The 17,277-nt window shown below is 34.3% G+C and overlaps 1 protein-coding gene across 5 annotated transcripts in view; it reads right to left on the minus strand.

Moving 5' to 3' along the window:
* NAALADL2 (N-acetylated alpha-linked acidic dipeptidase like 2) overlaps positions 1 to 17,277 on the minus strand; it is a 1,520,504-nt gene that overhangs the window by 392,099 nt on the left and 1,111,128 nt on the right. For all 5 annotated transcript variants that reach the window (XM_061193412.1, XM_061193413.1, XM_061193411.1 and 2 more), the window contains 3 exons: positions 14,314 to 14,406; positions 11,167 to 11,372; positions 6,631 to 6,750 (listed from right to left, as the gene is read on the minus strand). In XM_061193412.1, the coding sequence (XP_061049395.1) occupies positions 6,631 to 6,750; positions 11,167 to 11,372; positions 14,314 to 14,406 (419 nt within the window). The remainder of the gene's footprint in view (positions 1 to 6,630; positions 6,751 to 11,166; positions 11,373 to 14,313; positions 14,407 to 17,277) is intronic.

The raw sequence follows: 17,277 nt of genomic DNA on the forward strand, positions 1-17,277 counted from the left end.
CAAGAACCAGATGGCTTCACAAGTGAATTCTATTAAACATTTAGAGAAGAGCTAACACCTATCCTTCTCAAACTCTTCCAAAATATACCAGAGGGAGGAACACTCCCAAACTCATTCTATGAGGCCACCATCACCCTGATACCAAAACCAGACAAAGATGTCACAAAGAAAGAAAACTACAGGCCAATATCACTGATGAACACAGATGTAAAAGTCCTCAATAAAATACTAGCAAACAGAATCCAACAGCCTAATAAAAGGATCATATACCATGATCAAGTGGGGTTTATCCCAGGCATGGAAGGATTCTTCAATATATGCAAATCAATCAATGGAAAAACCATATTAAAAAACTGAAGGAGAAAAACCATATGATCATCTCAATAGATGCAGAAAAATCTCTCATCAAAATTCAACACCGATTTATGATAAAAACCCTCCAAAAGTAGGCATAGAGGGATCTTATCTCAAATTAATAAAGGCCATATATGACAAACCCACAGCCAACATCGTTCTCAATGGTTAAAAACTGAAACCATTTCCACTAAGTTAGGAAGAAGACAAAGTTGCCCACTCTCACCACTATTATTCAACATAGTTTTGGAAGTTTTAGCCACAGCAATCAGAGAAGAAAAAGAAATAAAAGGAATGCACATCAGAAAAGAAGAAGTAAAACTGTCACTGTTTGCAGATGACATGATACTATACATAGAGAATCCTAAAGATACTACCAGAAAACTACTAGAGCTAATCAATGAATTTGGTAAAGTAGCAGGATACAAAATTAATGCACAGAAATCTCTGGTGTTCCTATACACTAACAATGAAAAATCTGAAAGAGAAATTAAGGAAACACTCCCATTTACCACTGCAACAAAAAGAATAAAATACCTAGGAATAAACCGACCCAAGGAGACAAAAGACCTGTATGCAGAAAACTATAAAACACTGAAAAAGGAAATTAAAGATGATACAAACAGATGGAGAGACATACCATGTCCTTGGATTGGAAGTATCAACATTGTGAAAATGACTACACTACCCAAAGCAATCTACAGATTCAATGCAATCCCTATCAAACTAGCAATGGCATTTTTCACAGAACTAGAACAAAAAACTTCACAGTTTGTATGGAAACACAAAAGACCCTGAATAGCCAAAGCACTCTTGAGAAAGAAAAACGGAGCTGGAGGAATCAGACTTCCTGACTTCAGACTATACTACAAAGCTACAGTAATCGAGACAGTATGGTACTGGCACAAAAACAGAAATATAGATCAATGGAACAGGATAGAAAGCCCAGAGATAAACCCACGCACCTATGGTCAACTAATCTATGACAAAGGAGGCAAGGATATACAATGGAGAAAAGACAGTCTCTTCAATAAGTGGTGCTGGGAAAACTGGACAGCTACATGTAAAAGAATGAAATTAGTACACTCCCTAACACCATACACAAAAATAAACTCAAAATGGATTAAAGACTTAAATGTAAGGCCAGACACTATCAAACTCTTAGAGGAAAACATAGGCAGAACACTCTATGACATAAATCACAGCAAGATCCTTTTTGACCCACCTCCTAGAGGAATGGAAATAAAAACAAAAATAAAGCAATGGGACCTAATGAAACTTAAAAGCTTTTGCACAGACAAGGAAACAATAAACAAGACAGAAAGACAACCCTCAGAATGGGAGAAAATATTTACAAATGAAGCCACTGACAAAGGATTAATATCCAAAATTAGAAGCAGCTCATGCAGCTCAGTATCAAAAAAACAAACAACACAAACCAAAAGTGGGCAGAAGACCTAAATAGACATTTCTCCAAAGAAGATATACAGATTGCCATCAAACACATGAAAGGATTCTCAACATCACTAATCATTAGAGAAATGCAAATCAAAACTACAATGAGGTATCACCTCACACTGGTCAGAATGGCCATCAACAAAAAGTCTACAAACAATAAATGCTAGAGAGGGTGTGGAGAAAAGGGAACCCTCTTGCACTGTTGGTGGGAAGGTAAATTGATATAGCCACTAAGGAGAACAGTATGGAGGTTCCTTAAAAAACTAAAATCAGAACTACCATACGACCCAGCAATCCCACTACTGGGCATATACCTGGAGAAAATTATAATTCAAAAAGAGTCATGTACCACAATGTTCATTGCAGCACTATTTACAATAGCCAGGACATGGAAGCAACCTAAGTGTCCATTGACTGATGAATGGATAAAGCAGATGTGGCACACATATACAATGGAATATTACTCAGCCATAAAAAGAAACAAAACTGAGTTATTTGTAGTGAGGTGGATGGACCTAGAATCTGTCATACAGAGTGAAATAAGTCAGAATGAGAAAAACAAATACTGTATGCTAACGCATATATATGGAATCTAAAAAAAAAAAAAAAAAATTGTTCTGAAGAACCTAGGGGCAGGACAGGAATAAAGACGCAGATGTAGAGAATGGACTTGAGGACACGGGGAGGGGGAAAGGTAAGATGGGATGAAGTGAGAGAGTGGCATGGACATATATACATTACCAAATGTAAAATAGATAGCTAGTGGGATGCAGCCGCATAGCACAGGAGGATCAGCTCAGTGCTTTGCGACTACTTAGAGGGGTGGGGTAGGGAGGGTGGGAGGGAGGGGATATGGGGATATACGTATAAGTATAGCTGATTCACTTTCTTATACAGAAGAAACTAACACACCATTGTAAAGCAAATATACTCCAATAAAGATGTTAAAAAAATAAATAAATAAAAGCCTTCGTTATTGCCCCTTATTACCATTCAGTGTGTAAGTCACTGGTAGATTATTGCTACTTTCAGAAAACAAACTAATTTATTAGTGTTAAAACTTATAAAATTTAAGTATTTTTGAGATTCTTTTTTCAAGTTATAATGAAAATTTCCAAATAAACCCGAAAGAAGAGAGAGCAGTACAATGAACTCTCATGTTCCTATTACCCATCTTTGGTAACCATCAACTTTTCACTGTTTTTCAGGAAATTTTTTTGGAAGTGGAGCTTTCATGAATCCCAAGAAAAACTTATAATCCACTGCAGTGTATTTAGATTAATTAAACATTTCTGAATCTTCAAAAGATTCCATCTTTTTCACTCAGGATGATTTAGTTCAAATTTAGTGGACTAACCTCAGGGTAATGGCTTATTTTCTTATGTGAATAGTTTAATTTCTCTTCATTTCAAAACCACAGTTAGAATATCAAACCAGAGGGAGAGCTCCAAAGATATTACACTCATCCAGTTATTACTGTTTCCTTAGTGCTCTAGAAGATGCTGTAGACTACTGACACATGTAAGAACATGGATAAATCTTAAAAGTCATTATGCTAAGTAAAAGAAACCACATACAAATGGCTACATACTGTATGATTCCATTTTTTATGATATTCTGGAAGACAAAACTGTAGGGGCAAAAATCGCTCAATGTTTGCCAGGAACTGGAGGTGAAGGGATGAGATTGAATGATGGGACTTTTGTGGGTGATAGAAATGCTATATAGCTTGATTGTGATGGTGTTTAAATAAATACATACATTTGTCCAAAAGCATCAAGCTATATGAGCAAGAAGGGAGAATTTTATGTAAATTATACCTCAGTTTACCCAATAAGTCTACTTAAATAAAAAAAATTTCTTACCAAAGTGTCTGATGGACCAAGTACAGTGAGACTACCATCTTCCTTGATTGGGATAACACATTATTAATGAAATTTAAGCTGGTATTTGATTTAGGGCAACCTTTTCACATTTTTGGTACTCATCAAGCTTATAATCCATTAAAATAGTCTATATGTGACTAGTTTTGTTTTTTTTTAATAAATGCAGTACTGTACATTAATTCTTTAGAGAGTCTGCCTGACATATTTAAGTCCACTACATGAACTTATCAAGATCTTCTAGAATCTGCACATTGCTATACAAGAGTACTTAATAATTCCATACCACCTTTTGTCAGCCACAATTTAATCAGCATGCTTTCTTTATAGAAAATATTGTTTCATGTAGAATCATTCTGAATTTGTTCTGTTTGCTTATTGGGCTGATGGGGGGGCGTTGTACTGGATCATATGGGACATGTCATTTATATATGGTAACAGAATCTAAATAAACTGATGAAATATAAAGACACTAAAGATTGATAAAATATTTTTGTCTTTGTAAGTTACATATGTCCTTATGTTATAATTAAGTTCTTTCTTTGAAAGAAACATTTTAAATATTTCTTTTAAATGTCACTATTGTTAAGTTCTTTTAACTAAATCATACGAATTATTGTGGGGGTTTGTTTCCTTCACTTCTCTTAACATTTATATTTTTAAGGGCACCTATATATCTTAAAGAAAAAAATGTGACATTAAAATTTTGTATACAAATATACCTTAAATTATCATATATATTTGTTCTGTATTAATAACATTTAATATAGATATAGATAAGTAATCCCCACTATTTTAAATTGTTTAGGCTATTGATTGTTTGAACTTGTGATAATCCTACCCTTCCAAATTGTTCTGTAGAACAAACACACACACACACACACAATTTCAACCAAAAGAAATTTTCTTTCAATACAGATTCCAGTTCATTCTTTGGTTAGTATAAATATTTTCAAATTAGAACAGAATGTTTACTCTACCAACAAATAAGGAGGTGCATCTGCCATTATTGAGAAACTATGTCATATTCTCAGATTATTAGACTTAGATAGTAAAATATTTTATAGTCCTCTATTAAAAGATATACAAAGGCATTTTAAATAGCATTATATTTGCAGACATTTCTTTAGATTTAATATTTCTATAGGTAGATATTTCTATAGATTTGATATTCCTTAATAGTTTACTTCTATTTACCTATGAATTTCAATGATTACATATCTTCCAAGATTCTCAAATAGGAAAATTATAACACACAAGAAGGAAAAGACATAATTTTAAAACTCTCACTAGTTTCTGGATACTTGAGCTCATACTTCCTTCTTCCTGATAACCTATTCAGGAATATCTTAACTTCCCAAGGGAGACAACACAGCTGATTTTCCTCTTTTGACATTTTTTCCAGACATGTAAGAAAGTCAGAGATTTCAAAGCAGTACAAAGAGAAGGAGAGACTCACTTACAGTTCTTGATATAATTTACATGCATGCACACTGGGGTTTGGCTGATCTTAAATGTACAGATTTATCTATTTCATCTTTCATAATGTCTTCTTTATTATACTACATATGGAAATGTCAGTGAAAATTATTAAACTAGAAAATACGTTATGAAAGTCATAAAATGTTAGTTTGTATTACATTTCAATCAAGAATTATGGCTAATCCAAAGCACCGTTCATTATCCCTCTCTTTTTCTAGTTCAGTGTCTGTGATACTGGACACTCTGTGGGTATCTAAAAGGTCATTTTCTAATATACACCAGTAGCCCTTGGGGTTGGGAGAAAACCACCCTGCAGTAGTGGCATGATTGCTTTCATTCCGAGATATAATACATATCATTTTAGTGAAAGTCATAAAAAGAATGCAGAAACAAAAGTGTGAACTCTACCAATAAATAGGAAAGATGTTCTGAAAATTTCTTTGAAACAGGTGAGAAGTAACTAAATTTAAAAAATAAATAGATAACTCTAGCAAGACATTATCACAAACTGCATGATTTTTTTTGTTACTTTGTAGAAAAAAACATGCTCTCCTTTTCCATAAATGTTTTGCAAACAATATTTTCCAAGTATCTTGAATTTACTTCTCACGACAGTCTAGGAATTAGGCACAGGTCCTGCTATGAGGAGGCTTACAGTGTAGTTGAAAAGACAGAACAGGTTCCACATTTACTCAAAACATGAATGAAGGAGAAGAAATCCCAAAGTAACCAAGTTTACCACAACATGCCAAAATTGGCAGAATTGGGAACTTAAACACTAAATTCAATTTTTAAGAAATAAATTTACATTTTTACACACATTCTCTATAGATGTGTAATTCATGCCTGCAACTATAACCATAAGAGAGTAGAAAGTAAAGAATTTCAGAACATAGGACATTGGTTGAAGGGACAATGATAAAAAAATCAGCAATAGATCATTCCTAAAAACACTTAGGGGGACCTTCTTGGTGTGCAGTGGTTAAGAATCCACCTGCCAATGCAGGGGACACGGGTTCGAGCCCTGGTCCGGGAAGATCCCACATGCCGAGGAATAACTAAGCCCGTGCGCCACAACTACTGAGCCTGCGCTCTAGGGCCTGCGAGCCACAACTACTGAGCCCGCAGGCCACAACTACTGAAGTCCGTGCGCCTAGAGCCCACGATCCACAACAAAGAGAAGCCACCACAATGAGAAGCCTGCGTGCAGCAACGAAAAGTAGCCCCTGCTTGCTGCAACTAGAGAAAGCCCGCAGCAACTAGAGAAAGCCCACACGCAGCAACAAACACCCAACGCAGCCAAAAATAAATAAATAAATACATATATTAAAAAAACAAAAAAACAGGGATGGTTTTATGCATATTTTAAAAAATGAAAATATCAAGAAATGCCAGATTATAGAGAAAAAGGCAGTTTTGCAAAATCATTTTATTCAAAAGTGGTTCATCTTACCTCAGCTACCAGTTGCTGAAGAGATGGTGAAGCTACAGAGTAGAGACTTGAGTTACCGCTTACAGGACTGTGGAGACTAACATAAGCCACAACATTTTTCTGTAGAACCTTCTTGAAATCCTGACATTAAAAAAAAAAAAATCTATTTTTAACATAAATAAAAGTAACAGATTCCACTTTACCAGTTACATGTTGAATAATAAACACTTCCTACCTAAAATCATTACATTGCGTAATACTTTTTTTTTTTTTAATGTAAAGCCATCCCATACTATTTAGTAGAGTACCCAAGGGTCATAAAGGGGTTTTAAATAAGGGTGGTGAGGAGTTTCATATAACATACAACAAAATATTTTACAGCACGTTCATGTTCCTAAAAAAGGTAAAAATTTAAGAGAAAATGTCCCCATATGGTTAATATAGTATGAGATTCAACTTCAGAATACGGGATGGAATATTTACTCTAGTGACAGCATTTAATTTTATAGTCATTGAATTAGAGAACAGACATGGATAAACCACTTCAGTGTTTAATAAAACCAGCCCTTTCCTTTGAAGTGTTGAGCTACTTTTTGCACAAAGCAGCTTTTTATTCTGAGCAAAATAGGGCATAATACAATTGTGGCCTTGCACATATTACTTGAAGTAAAACCTGATGCATTTCATCCACCTTAGAAGAATAAAATGATTCAGTATAATAGTTTTTCCACTTTTCTGCTAAACCCTTTTTCCAAAAATTGAAGACCACTGATCCTATTAATAATGTACCGCTAAGAAGTCCTTCTGTTATTTGCTTCCTTTTCTTGTACAAATATTTAATGAGTAATTATCATGGTGGCAGTTCTATAGATATATCCTAAAAATTGTATTATATTATTCTGTATCTTAGAAACGTATCTTTCTTCTTCCAACACTATCAGATGAAAGTCTGCAAGGGCTTGTACACCTAGCAAATCAATAATATTATTCCTAGTTTATGTTAAAAATTCAGCTATACCTCTGTAAAAGAAGTGAAAAGACAGTTTATTTAAAAATAAATATTTTAAATAAATAGAAATGATGAACTGTGGTTTACACATAATATTGTTATGAAAAATATCCATTATTACACAACAGCTATAGAAAAACAGCTTCTATTTACATACTACCACACTGACAATGTCTATATGTCAGTCCATTTAACTCTCATGAGAACCTCACAACCTAGGCATTAGTGTACTCATTGGAGGAATCAAGTCTTGAGAAGTTAATCTTGCCTAAGACCACTTGTTTTATGGTAGAGAGGATTTGAACTCAGATTTCTTTGACTGCAAAGTCTGTAGTATTTCCACAATAGCCTGAAGATGAAGATTCTTCACAGGAGAAATGGTACTTTTTGAAGAACCTATTTAGTAAAATGTTATAATTTTCCTCAAGGATTGAAATCAGTATTGAGTCAAATCTCTAATAACTTTATCACTATAAATTCCATTTGACCAGTATAACCTAATCCTTTTAATTACAACTCTGAGTTTCAAGGGATTCCTGTGTAAGCAAAATTAGAAAGGGCATTATGACCTGTCAACAAGTGTTTTCCTTACTCATCTTCATTAGGGAATATATTTAGCTCACAAATTGCTTTCATCTAAAAGAAAATCTTTCATTTTCAGAAGGAGTAAGTTTGATAAGAGTAGACAGAACAGGAAAACTAATAGTTTTCTAAATTCCTCCTCAACCAGATTGTTACAAAAAGGCTTCATGAACTGTATTGAAATAATCTAAGACACAGCAATTTACAATAGTACATTTTATAAGCTAATAATCAAATCTATATATTATTCACCATTTTCTTTGCTTATATATTTTTGCTCACCTAGTCAAGGAAAAAGCCAGAAAGTGACTGGATGTATAATTAGTTGTCAAATATGCATACATACATATAATAAATACTCTAAGACAGAGGTCCCTAACCTTTTTGAATAGGAAGAGCCTTTTCTACCACAAACATTTTTTCCTATAGACTCCCCACAGTATAGTAGTTGTATTTTTAATATCTGTTGATTGAGAAACTATAAAATTACCAAAAGGTACAACAGAGTCAATAAACAAAATATTTTATTAACTACAAAAATATTTACTTAATTTGAAAATGTAATTGTTCACATACACACAAGGCCACAATACTGAACAAACTACAGGTTACCATGCATGATGCTCAAATAAATTCAAGGACTATTTGCAGTACACTTCACTTGCCCATGCAGAGGAGTTAAGGATATTTAGGAATTTAAGTTAGGAACTATTAATGTTACACAAGACTACTTTGAGAACACAGCTTAGAAATACACATGCTAATTTAGAATTAACATGAGTTGACTATGAAAATTATTAGATAGATATGGAGAAGGCTGTATGAGATAGTAGAATAAATTTGTGGAAAGGATCTTAAAGACATTTTTTAAAAATGTGCCTTATTGTTACAAGAAAACTAAAACATTGTTTTCCTTATAATAAAAAAATTCTGAATTAGTAAAATCATCCCAGATCACAAATACACTCCCCAGACTGTTTTTTAAATTGTTTATATCCTTAAGTATGAAATTTGGAATAGAAGTTTGAGAGATTGGTTCAGCTAACATTTTCCATCTTACTAAAAATTTGTCAATTTTAAAATGTTCTGTCAGCAATGGAATTTCTTTATTTGAACTAGTTCTTTTGAGTAATGGGAAAAAATTCACACCACTAATTTGAATATGGAAAAGCATTTAAATTTGCAATGTGTGAATCTTGATACATTTTACAACTGTAAAATTTTTCTCATTTTGAAGACTTCTTTCTCTCAAATTAAAAAGACCTTTGCTATTTTTTTTTAAAAATTTATTTTATTTATTTATTTATGGCTGTGTTGGGTCCTTGTTTCTGTGCGTGGGCTTTCTCTAGTTGTGGCAAGCGGGGGCCACTCTTCATCGCGGCACGCGGGCCTCTCACCACCGCGGCCTCACTTGTTGCGGAGCACAGGCTCCAGACGCGCAGGCTCAGTAACTGTGGCTCACGGGCCCAGCTGCTCTGCGGCATGTGGGATCTTCCCAGACCAGGGCTCGAACCCGTGTCCCCTGCATTGGCAGGCAGACTCTCAACCACTGTGCCACCAGCGAAGCCCTGCTATTTTCTTTTGTATACCTTTTTTGATTTTTCTTGATAGCCAATAGACATTTTATCTTTTTTTTTGAGTGATTAAATGAAAAATGAAACAAGAGAATTTCTCATTATATATTTGAGATTTTTTTCTCCAAAGCTGAAGCAGTATACAAACTAGGATATCAAATGGTTTTATTTTCCTAGCTAAAGTTATGTAGGTTTTTTTCTACATATTTCCATTAAACTTCTTTTTTTATAAAGTCATAAAAATAAATAAAATATCTAAGAGTTTTATGATGTTTTTATTGTTGTTAATGTGGCATCAATCCAAAGTTGTCATATCCCATTAAAAACACAGTGCATTTGTGAGAAACAAACATAACAGAAATATTTGAGGGTTTCCCTGGTGGCGCAGTGGTTGAGAGTCTGCCTGCCAATGCAGGGAACACGGGTTCGAGCCCTGGTCTGGGAGGATCCCATATGCCGCGGAGCAACTGGGCCCGTGAGCCACAATTGCTGAGCCTGCGCGTCTGGAGCCTGTGCTCCGCAACAAGAGAGGCCGCGATGGTGAGAGGCCCGTGCACCGCGATGAGGAGTGGCCCCCACTTGCCGCAACTAGAGAAAGCCCTCGCATAGAAACGAAGACCCAACACAGCCATAAATAATAAATAAATAAAATTTAAAAAAAGACAAAACTGTAGTTCCCAGAGGCTCTCATTAAAAAAAGAAAAAAAGAAATACTTGAAAATTTACTCCAGTTGTATTCTAACTGTGATCCATTGCACACAAGATTTCATTCGAACAAAGGCTTCCTAAGGTAGTTAGATAAGTGGATAGGTAGAGATATAGGTAGAAAAGAAGGAGCAGGGAGGTAGGGGTGTAAGAATAGAGGGAGGAAGGATTGAAGGGAGGGAGAAAAAAAGGGTAGAAGGAAAGAAACTGCTATTTTGAGTCCAATCTCTATATTGTTTAGGTAAGGTATAATGTTAAGTTAATAAACATTTTACATACAAGATTGTTTCCTAATTCCAGAAAACTGCTAGAAAGTTAAAAAAAAAAGAAAAAAAGGTAATGGTATGTATCACTTGATCCTCTCTTGTCCAGTGCCTGTCAACCTAAGAAGAAACACAATAACCAGCTAAACACCACTGCGGGTGTAACAGAGTCTGTAGGTCTGGTAGCAACAAGAATAAGATAGCTGTAGATCATACACAATTCACTGTGGTCTAACTCTAATTCCCTAGCATTCTTAGAAGTGATCTCAGCAAATGAGCATACTGCACACCCTGGTTGAGATGCACATTCTTGTTCATGGCTTTATCAATTTGACTTTGTCTACTTTAGTCCAGAGCAAGAGCGAGAGCGAGAGAGTGACCGCGCAATTTTGAGAGCAAGGCATAGTAATTTATGCACGTTTACCTCTCCCCATTCATACGAGCCAATATTTCCAAAAGCTGTTCCACCCCATGAACAGAAAACAATAGTGCGGTCTGGTCTCCACCCTCTCTTGACTCTTAACATCAAGGCCCGGATAAAAGCTGTGATGATGGCAGTGCTGCTGGCCCATTCTTGTCCATTATAACTGTATGCGGTATGATGACGGCTGCCAACTATGATATAACGGTCTGCAAATAGAAGGCAACAAGAGCCATTATAATACAATATACATCTTAACAATAAATTTAATGACATTTACATGATCCTATTGCACAACCGAGCAACAATTACGCAAAATTGTTCTGATAATTAAGACCAACATTTTTCCCCCACTGTCTTGACTCACACATCTGTGTATATCAAAGCAGAGGCAACTGCTGAACTCAATTATGAATCCAAAGTTTAGATCCATATTACTGTCATCTGCAACATGCATATTAATTAATGAAGTATACAAATATGCCACAATGAAACCCTTATCTAACATTTTGCCAGAATCATAGTGGGGAGTGTCCTATAAACAATGTGTATATGCTCAGTAAGTATTAATGAACTAGTCATACATTTGAGGGAACAGTTATTCAGTAGCTGTAAGTATTAAAAATGTGGTAGTCATGTATGGATTTTGCAATAAATGAAGTATTTAGGGAATCAGTTTTCACTTCCAACTTAGAGTTTTAGACCCTCTCCTTTTTCTGATGGAAAAAATAAATCATCATCAAAAGTCATCCAAATACTTTTTCTTTTTCACATATTTTATTTCATATAATCATATAAATCATATAAAATCTATTAGATTCACTACTAGAAAGATCTCCATGACACATTGATGGCTTCTGAATAACGTTTGCTGACGATTGTCAGTAATAAGGTAGACTAAAAATGTATCTCCAGAGTTTCCTCTGATTTGCCAGTGAATGTTGTTGGTACACAGCTAAATTTCCTTTATCAAGTAGCCCTACAATCTGTGTAAAAAGATTTTTCTTCATTAAGTGTCATTTCCTTAGGAGATGTCCCATAACTTGATGGTTAAGTGTACAGAGTTTAAAGCCTTCCTGCTTGGGTTTGAATCCAGACCATTTAACTTACTAGTTGTATGACCTTAGAAAGCTTATTTAGGCTCTCATGCCTTAAATTCTTCAACCATAAAATGGGAATAAAAATAGTACATACATCATTCAGTTGTTTTGAGTTTTAAGTAAGTTACTATTTGTAAGGCACTTTGAATAACACCTGACAAATAATAAGTACTACACATGTATGGAATGAATGAATCACACCTTGCCTTCATGGCATCAAAACACTACTTTACTGGAAGCATAACTGTGTGAAACTATTTTAGCTTTCCACACTGATATTGGAACCAACAATGAATTTGATCTGTCAACAATTTATCAAAACTTAATTAACGGTATACACAGTGTGCCTGCAATGTTGAATTGATTCACTCATCTCCCAGATATGTATAAAAATTCTGTTTGGAATTGTCTGTATTCTGGATAAACCATATATAAAACCCTTAATACTAATTGATGGTTATTTCTAATTTTCAGAGTCATTAAATAAGAAAAGCATGTGAATGAACAGCCAATATTTTTGTGTAGAATTCAAATAAATAAAATTGAGAAGCTTTACATATTATACACCGAGGAATACTACTAGTAAATTGATTTTTAAAATTTGGGGGTTTTTTCTCCATTGAATTTCAATAAGGAAAGTTTTTTTTTTTTATCCTATAGTTAGTATAATTTTGTACAGTTTGGGTTTTCAAAAATAACTAGCAAATGTAGCAATGATGATAAATATTTCTAATGCTTCAATTAGAGATCTTTATGATATAAATTTGTTGAAATGGTTGAAATGCAATAGTAACAATTTCCAAATTCATTTATATCTTGATATTATGATCAGAGGTTGTTCATCATTGCTACTGTAAGGAAATCAGAGAGAAGACGTCCATGAATTTTTAAAGAGTTGACTGGCAGGAAACTTGATGGGAATGTAAAACTTGATCTCAGAATTTCCTAGGTTAGCAATTATGGAGTCAGTTTGACTAAAATCATGGAGAAGAATTATGCTCCAAGGATAACTTGAGTAAATATCCCAACCAAATCAATAGCAATGGCACAAATGTACTAAAAGACTACTGCATTCTACCATGTAAAACAAACACAGCAGACAGTAATATGTCATTCAACCTCACAATATGTTCAGAAGTGTTGTTGTTAATTTGTTAATTAATATATTTGTCAGTTATTTTCACTTTTTTAGCCTATATAGTATCATCTGAAGATTCCATAAGCATCCCATAACAAGGTATAAAACTATTTAAAACGTAACCAGGTGATCCTTTTCATAAGCACCTTCAAAACCTAAGCCATGCAAACATTAGGCAGAATTGTCAGTGGACCAAGGGTCAGAGATGGGACACAGACTAAGAATGAAAGATTTGAAAACCAAAATTTTTATTTTTTTAAAAACACATAATTAAAACTAAAATATTTCCTTTTTAAAAAAGTCTTTTCTTGGGCTTCCCTGGTGGCGCAGTGGTTGAGAGTCTGCCTGCCAATGTAGGGGACGCGGGTTCGAGCCCTGGTCTGGGAGGATCCCGCATGCCGCGGAGCGACTCGGCCCGTGAGCCACAACTACTGAGCCTGCGCGTCTGGAGCCTGTGCTCCGCAACAGGAGAGGCCGCGATAGTGAGAGGCCCGCGCACCGTGATGAAGAGTGGCCCCCACTTGCCGCAACTAGAGAAAGCCCTTGCAAAAAAAAAAAAGTCTTTTCTTGATATAAATAAAATCTTCAATGGTGTTACAGTGAATAAAAGAAAAACATTGGTTTCTATAGCTTTTACTCACAGGTACATGCCAATTTAACAAATCTAAACTCTGTTTTCTCCGTTTTGTTTTGTTTTCCCTCTTACACTCTCTACTATGATTTATCTTTGAAGAGATTTGGTAAGAAAGAATAAAGACCTGCTTCTTGGTTTTATATACCACCCTTTAGAGTGGTATGAACTTGTAATTACATCTAAAGTAAGACATTTAACTATGCTATTAAATTGTTACAGAGCATTTTCTTGTGATATTTCATATAAAGTGTAGATTATAAATATTTGGGTCTACTTACCTGGAGATGTCGAGCCCTTTAAATATCCAACAACATTAGTAACTGTTTCAAATTTTGTGACGGTCTGAATTTGCATGCTGACAATTCTTTCCTCTGGGGGGGGGAAAGAAAATTAAAAGATACTTGTTTCTCTATATTCTGCTGTTTTTTTTTTCCTAAAGCATTCAAATTTATTTATCCAATATGATCAGATAAGTAATTCCAAACAACTGAATTTTTCTAGATAACCAACGTTACACTTTTCGGCAAATATGTATTTGAAACTTTGTGTAGACGTTATTTTAGGTGCTTGTTATATAATGATGACTAAGATACAATTGCTAGCCTCATAGAACTGCAGAACCATAAATAGGCAATTCTAAATTTCACATTAAAAACTGCAGTGGGGTTCAACAGGAAAGCACACAGAATAAGACCTCAAGGAGATGTGGACAACTCGTATTTTTAAAAAAGAAAAAAATCAGATAAAAATATTTTCAAAGAATTTTAAGTACTTGTCTAGCTTCAGAAAAATAGCATGTGAAGATGATTTAACTTTTTTTGTATGATTCATTATTACATTATCACATTGAAAACTATAAAGCATTACACAAATTAAAAGAATAGAGATTCTTAAAGCTACACTTATTTTCAAATCTTGGAGTTTTCATTTCTACCTGTGTTTGTAGGTCTCTCACCTCTCTACTAAATCTCTGCCACCTGCCCTGCCTCTTTGAGTTCTTCTATTCATGCTTGATATTCAAAAATTTTGACAACAAATAAGGCAAAGACACCAATCAGAAAGGACTTCGGTCACAGCCCTGAAGTGGTCTTTGAAGGTCTTTGGTGATGACCTGTGTTAATCCTGTATTTGATGGATCCTGGGAAGTCTGGGGGCTGGGGGTGGGGGTGGGAAGGTGGTTTCTCTAGGAGAGGTCCAAGGGCAGCCAAGTGGTACTGTTGGGGAGAGGGTGGCAATTAGAAAGCAAGTAATGCAAAGTAGACATGCTATACTGATGGGCCTTCAAATGTCACTTCTTACTGCTATATGAGAACTGTTATAATAAATAAGTTGCTTCTTTCTTTGAATGTGCCCTACTAACAATTTAAATAGAAAATCAGTACACTGAAAACATTATAACTAAACAAGAATAAAGAGACCTCAAGAGAGCACTTGAGTGCCTCATATAGGAGAAAAGGAAATCTGCTTATTGTGTATTGTGAGTATTGTAATCTGAGTATTGCAGTTCTAATTTACATGCTATGCATTTCTGCTCATTTTTTTTAAGTAGTATACTTTGTGGGTTTTTTAAGAGCAGTTTCAAAATACAGAAAAACTGAGCAGAAAACACAGAGTTCCCAAGTATCCTCTCTCCCCTGCCCCTATTATTAACATCTTACATTAGCATGATCAATATCTGTTACCATTAATGAGACAATATTAATACATTCAGTCCATAATTTATATTAAGGGTCACTCTTTGTATTGTACACTCTATGGGTTTTGACATATGCATAATGGCATGTATCCACAATTATAGTATCATATAGAATAGTTTCATTGCCCTAAAAATTTCCTGTGCTATACCTGCTTATACTTTCCTCTCTCCCTTCTTCTTAAGCCCCTGGCAACCACTGATCTTTTAAATGTCTCTACAGTTTTGCCTTTTCCAGAATGTGATACATTTGAAATCATATGTTTGTTTTTAGTTATTAATTCCCTGTTCTAGGTTTGTTCCAAATTGTCCAGATAAATGAACTTTAGATGAGGCAGTCATGAACTTATAGTTGTTGTTTTTAATATTTTCATCTTATTTTTGAGTTAGAAAACCAGAGAAGATTCCTTAGCTGTATCTAAGATTCAATATTAATTTCTTTTTCAAATTCAGCAGTGAGAAAACCTTATAACATGTACAAATGTAAGGCAAACTGCTTGAAATATTACCTTATGTGAATATAGAGCCTTACAATTTATATTTCCATTTGCACACACATATACTAATTCTCATTGGATCTCTTTTTCTCCGTGAAGCATTAATGAAGCTGTTATCCTTGCTACTGCATTTCATTTTAACCAGTGCCATACTGTTTTAATTAACATAACTTTATCATGACTGAAGTAATGGGTCCCCTACCACCACCACCACCACCATCATCGTCATCGTCTCTTTTAATTATTATTCAACTTGGGGGGATTTATGGACCACTACTTTCATATAAACTTTTATATTAGTTTGTCATGTGCCATGGAAAGACATTTCAGGATTTCATTAGGATTGCATTAAATTAATGGAACCATTTGAGAAAATCATGCATTTTATCTATGAATATGGTATGCCTCTCAATTTATTTCAGTTGATTTTATGTCTTTTAATGAAGTTTTATATTTTTCTTTATAAAAGGTTTGCACAACTATTATTAAATTTATTTTTAAGGTTTTCCTGCTATGTTAACAAAATATAGCATTTATAATTATTTTACTGTGTATAAGCATGCTATTTAATTTCATATATTAGTCTTATAACAAACCTTCTTGTTAATCTCCTATAGGTTTTAATGGTTAATCTATAGGGTTTTTATTTTTGTTAATTTCACTGTAGATACATACCAAAAAATAGTTTTGCTTATTCCTTTTAAAACTGTATCGCTTTTATCTACTGCTCTCATCATTTTGTATAGGACTGCCAGTGCACTGTGGAATGGAGGCAGTAAAAGCAGCATTCCTTTGTCCTTTCCTTGTGTTCTTCACTTCTACAAAATGTTTCTACAACTGTGTTTTTTTTAAGTTGTTTGCTATAGGTGTCTGGGAAATTCCTTTTATAAGGAAGATCACTTTTGTTCTTCCTTTGCTAATAGATTTTAGCATAAACAGATGTTGAATCAACTTTTGAGATAATTGCAAGGCTTTTCACTTTACAATGTTAAAAAATGCATGTATTTCTGGAATAAGCCCTTCTTGGTCATGATATATTTTCTGTCTTTGGT

The sequence above is a fragment of the Eubalaena glacialis genome, chromosome 6 (assembly GCF_028564815.1).
Source record: "Eubalaena glacialis isolate mEubGla1 chromosome 6, mEubGla1.1.hap2.+ XY, whole genome shotgun sequence".
Lineage (NCBI taxonomy): Eukaryota > Metazoa > Chordata > Mammalia > Artiodactyla > Balaenidae > Eubalaena > Eubalaena glacialis.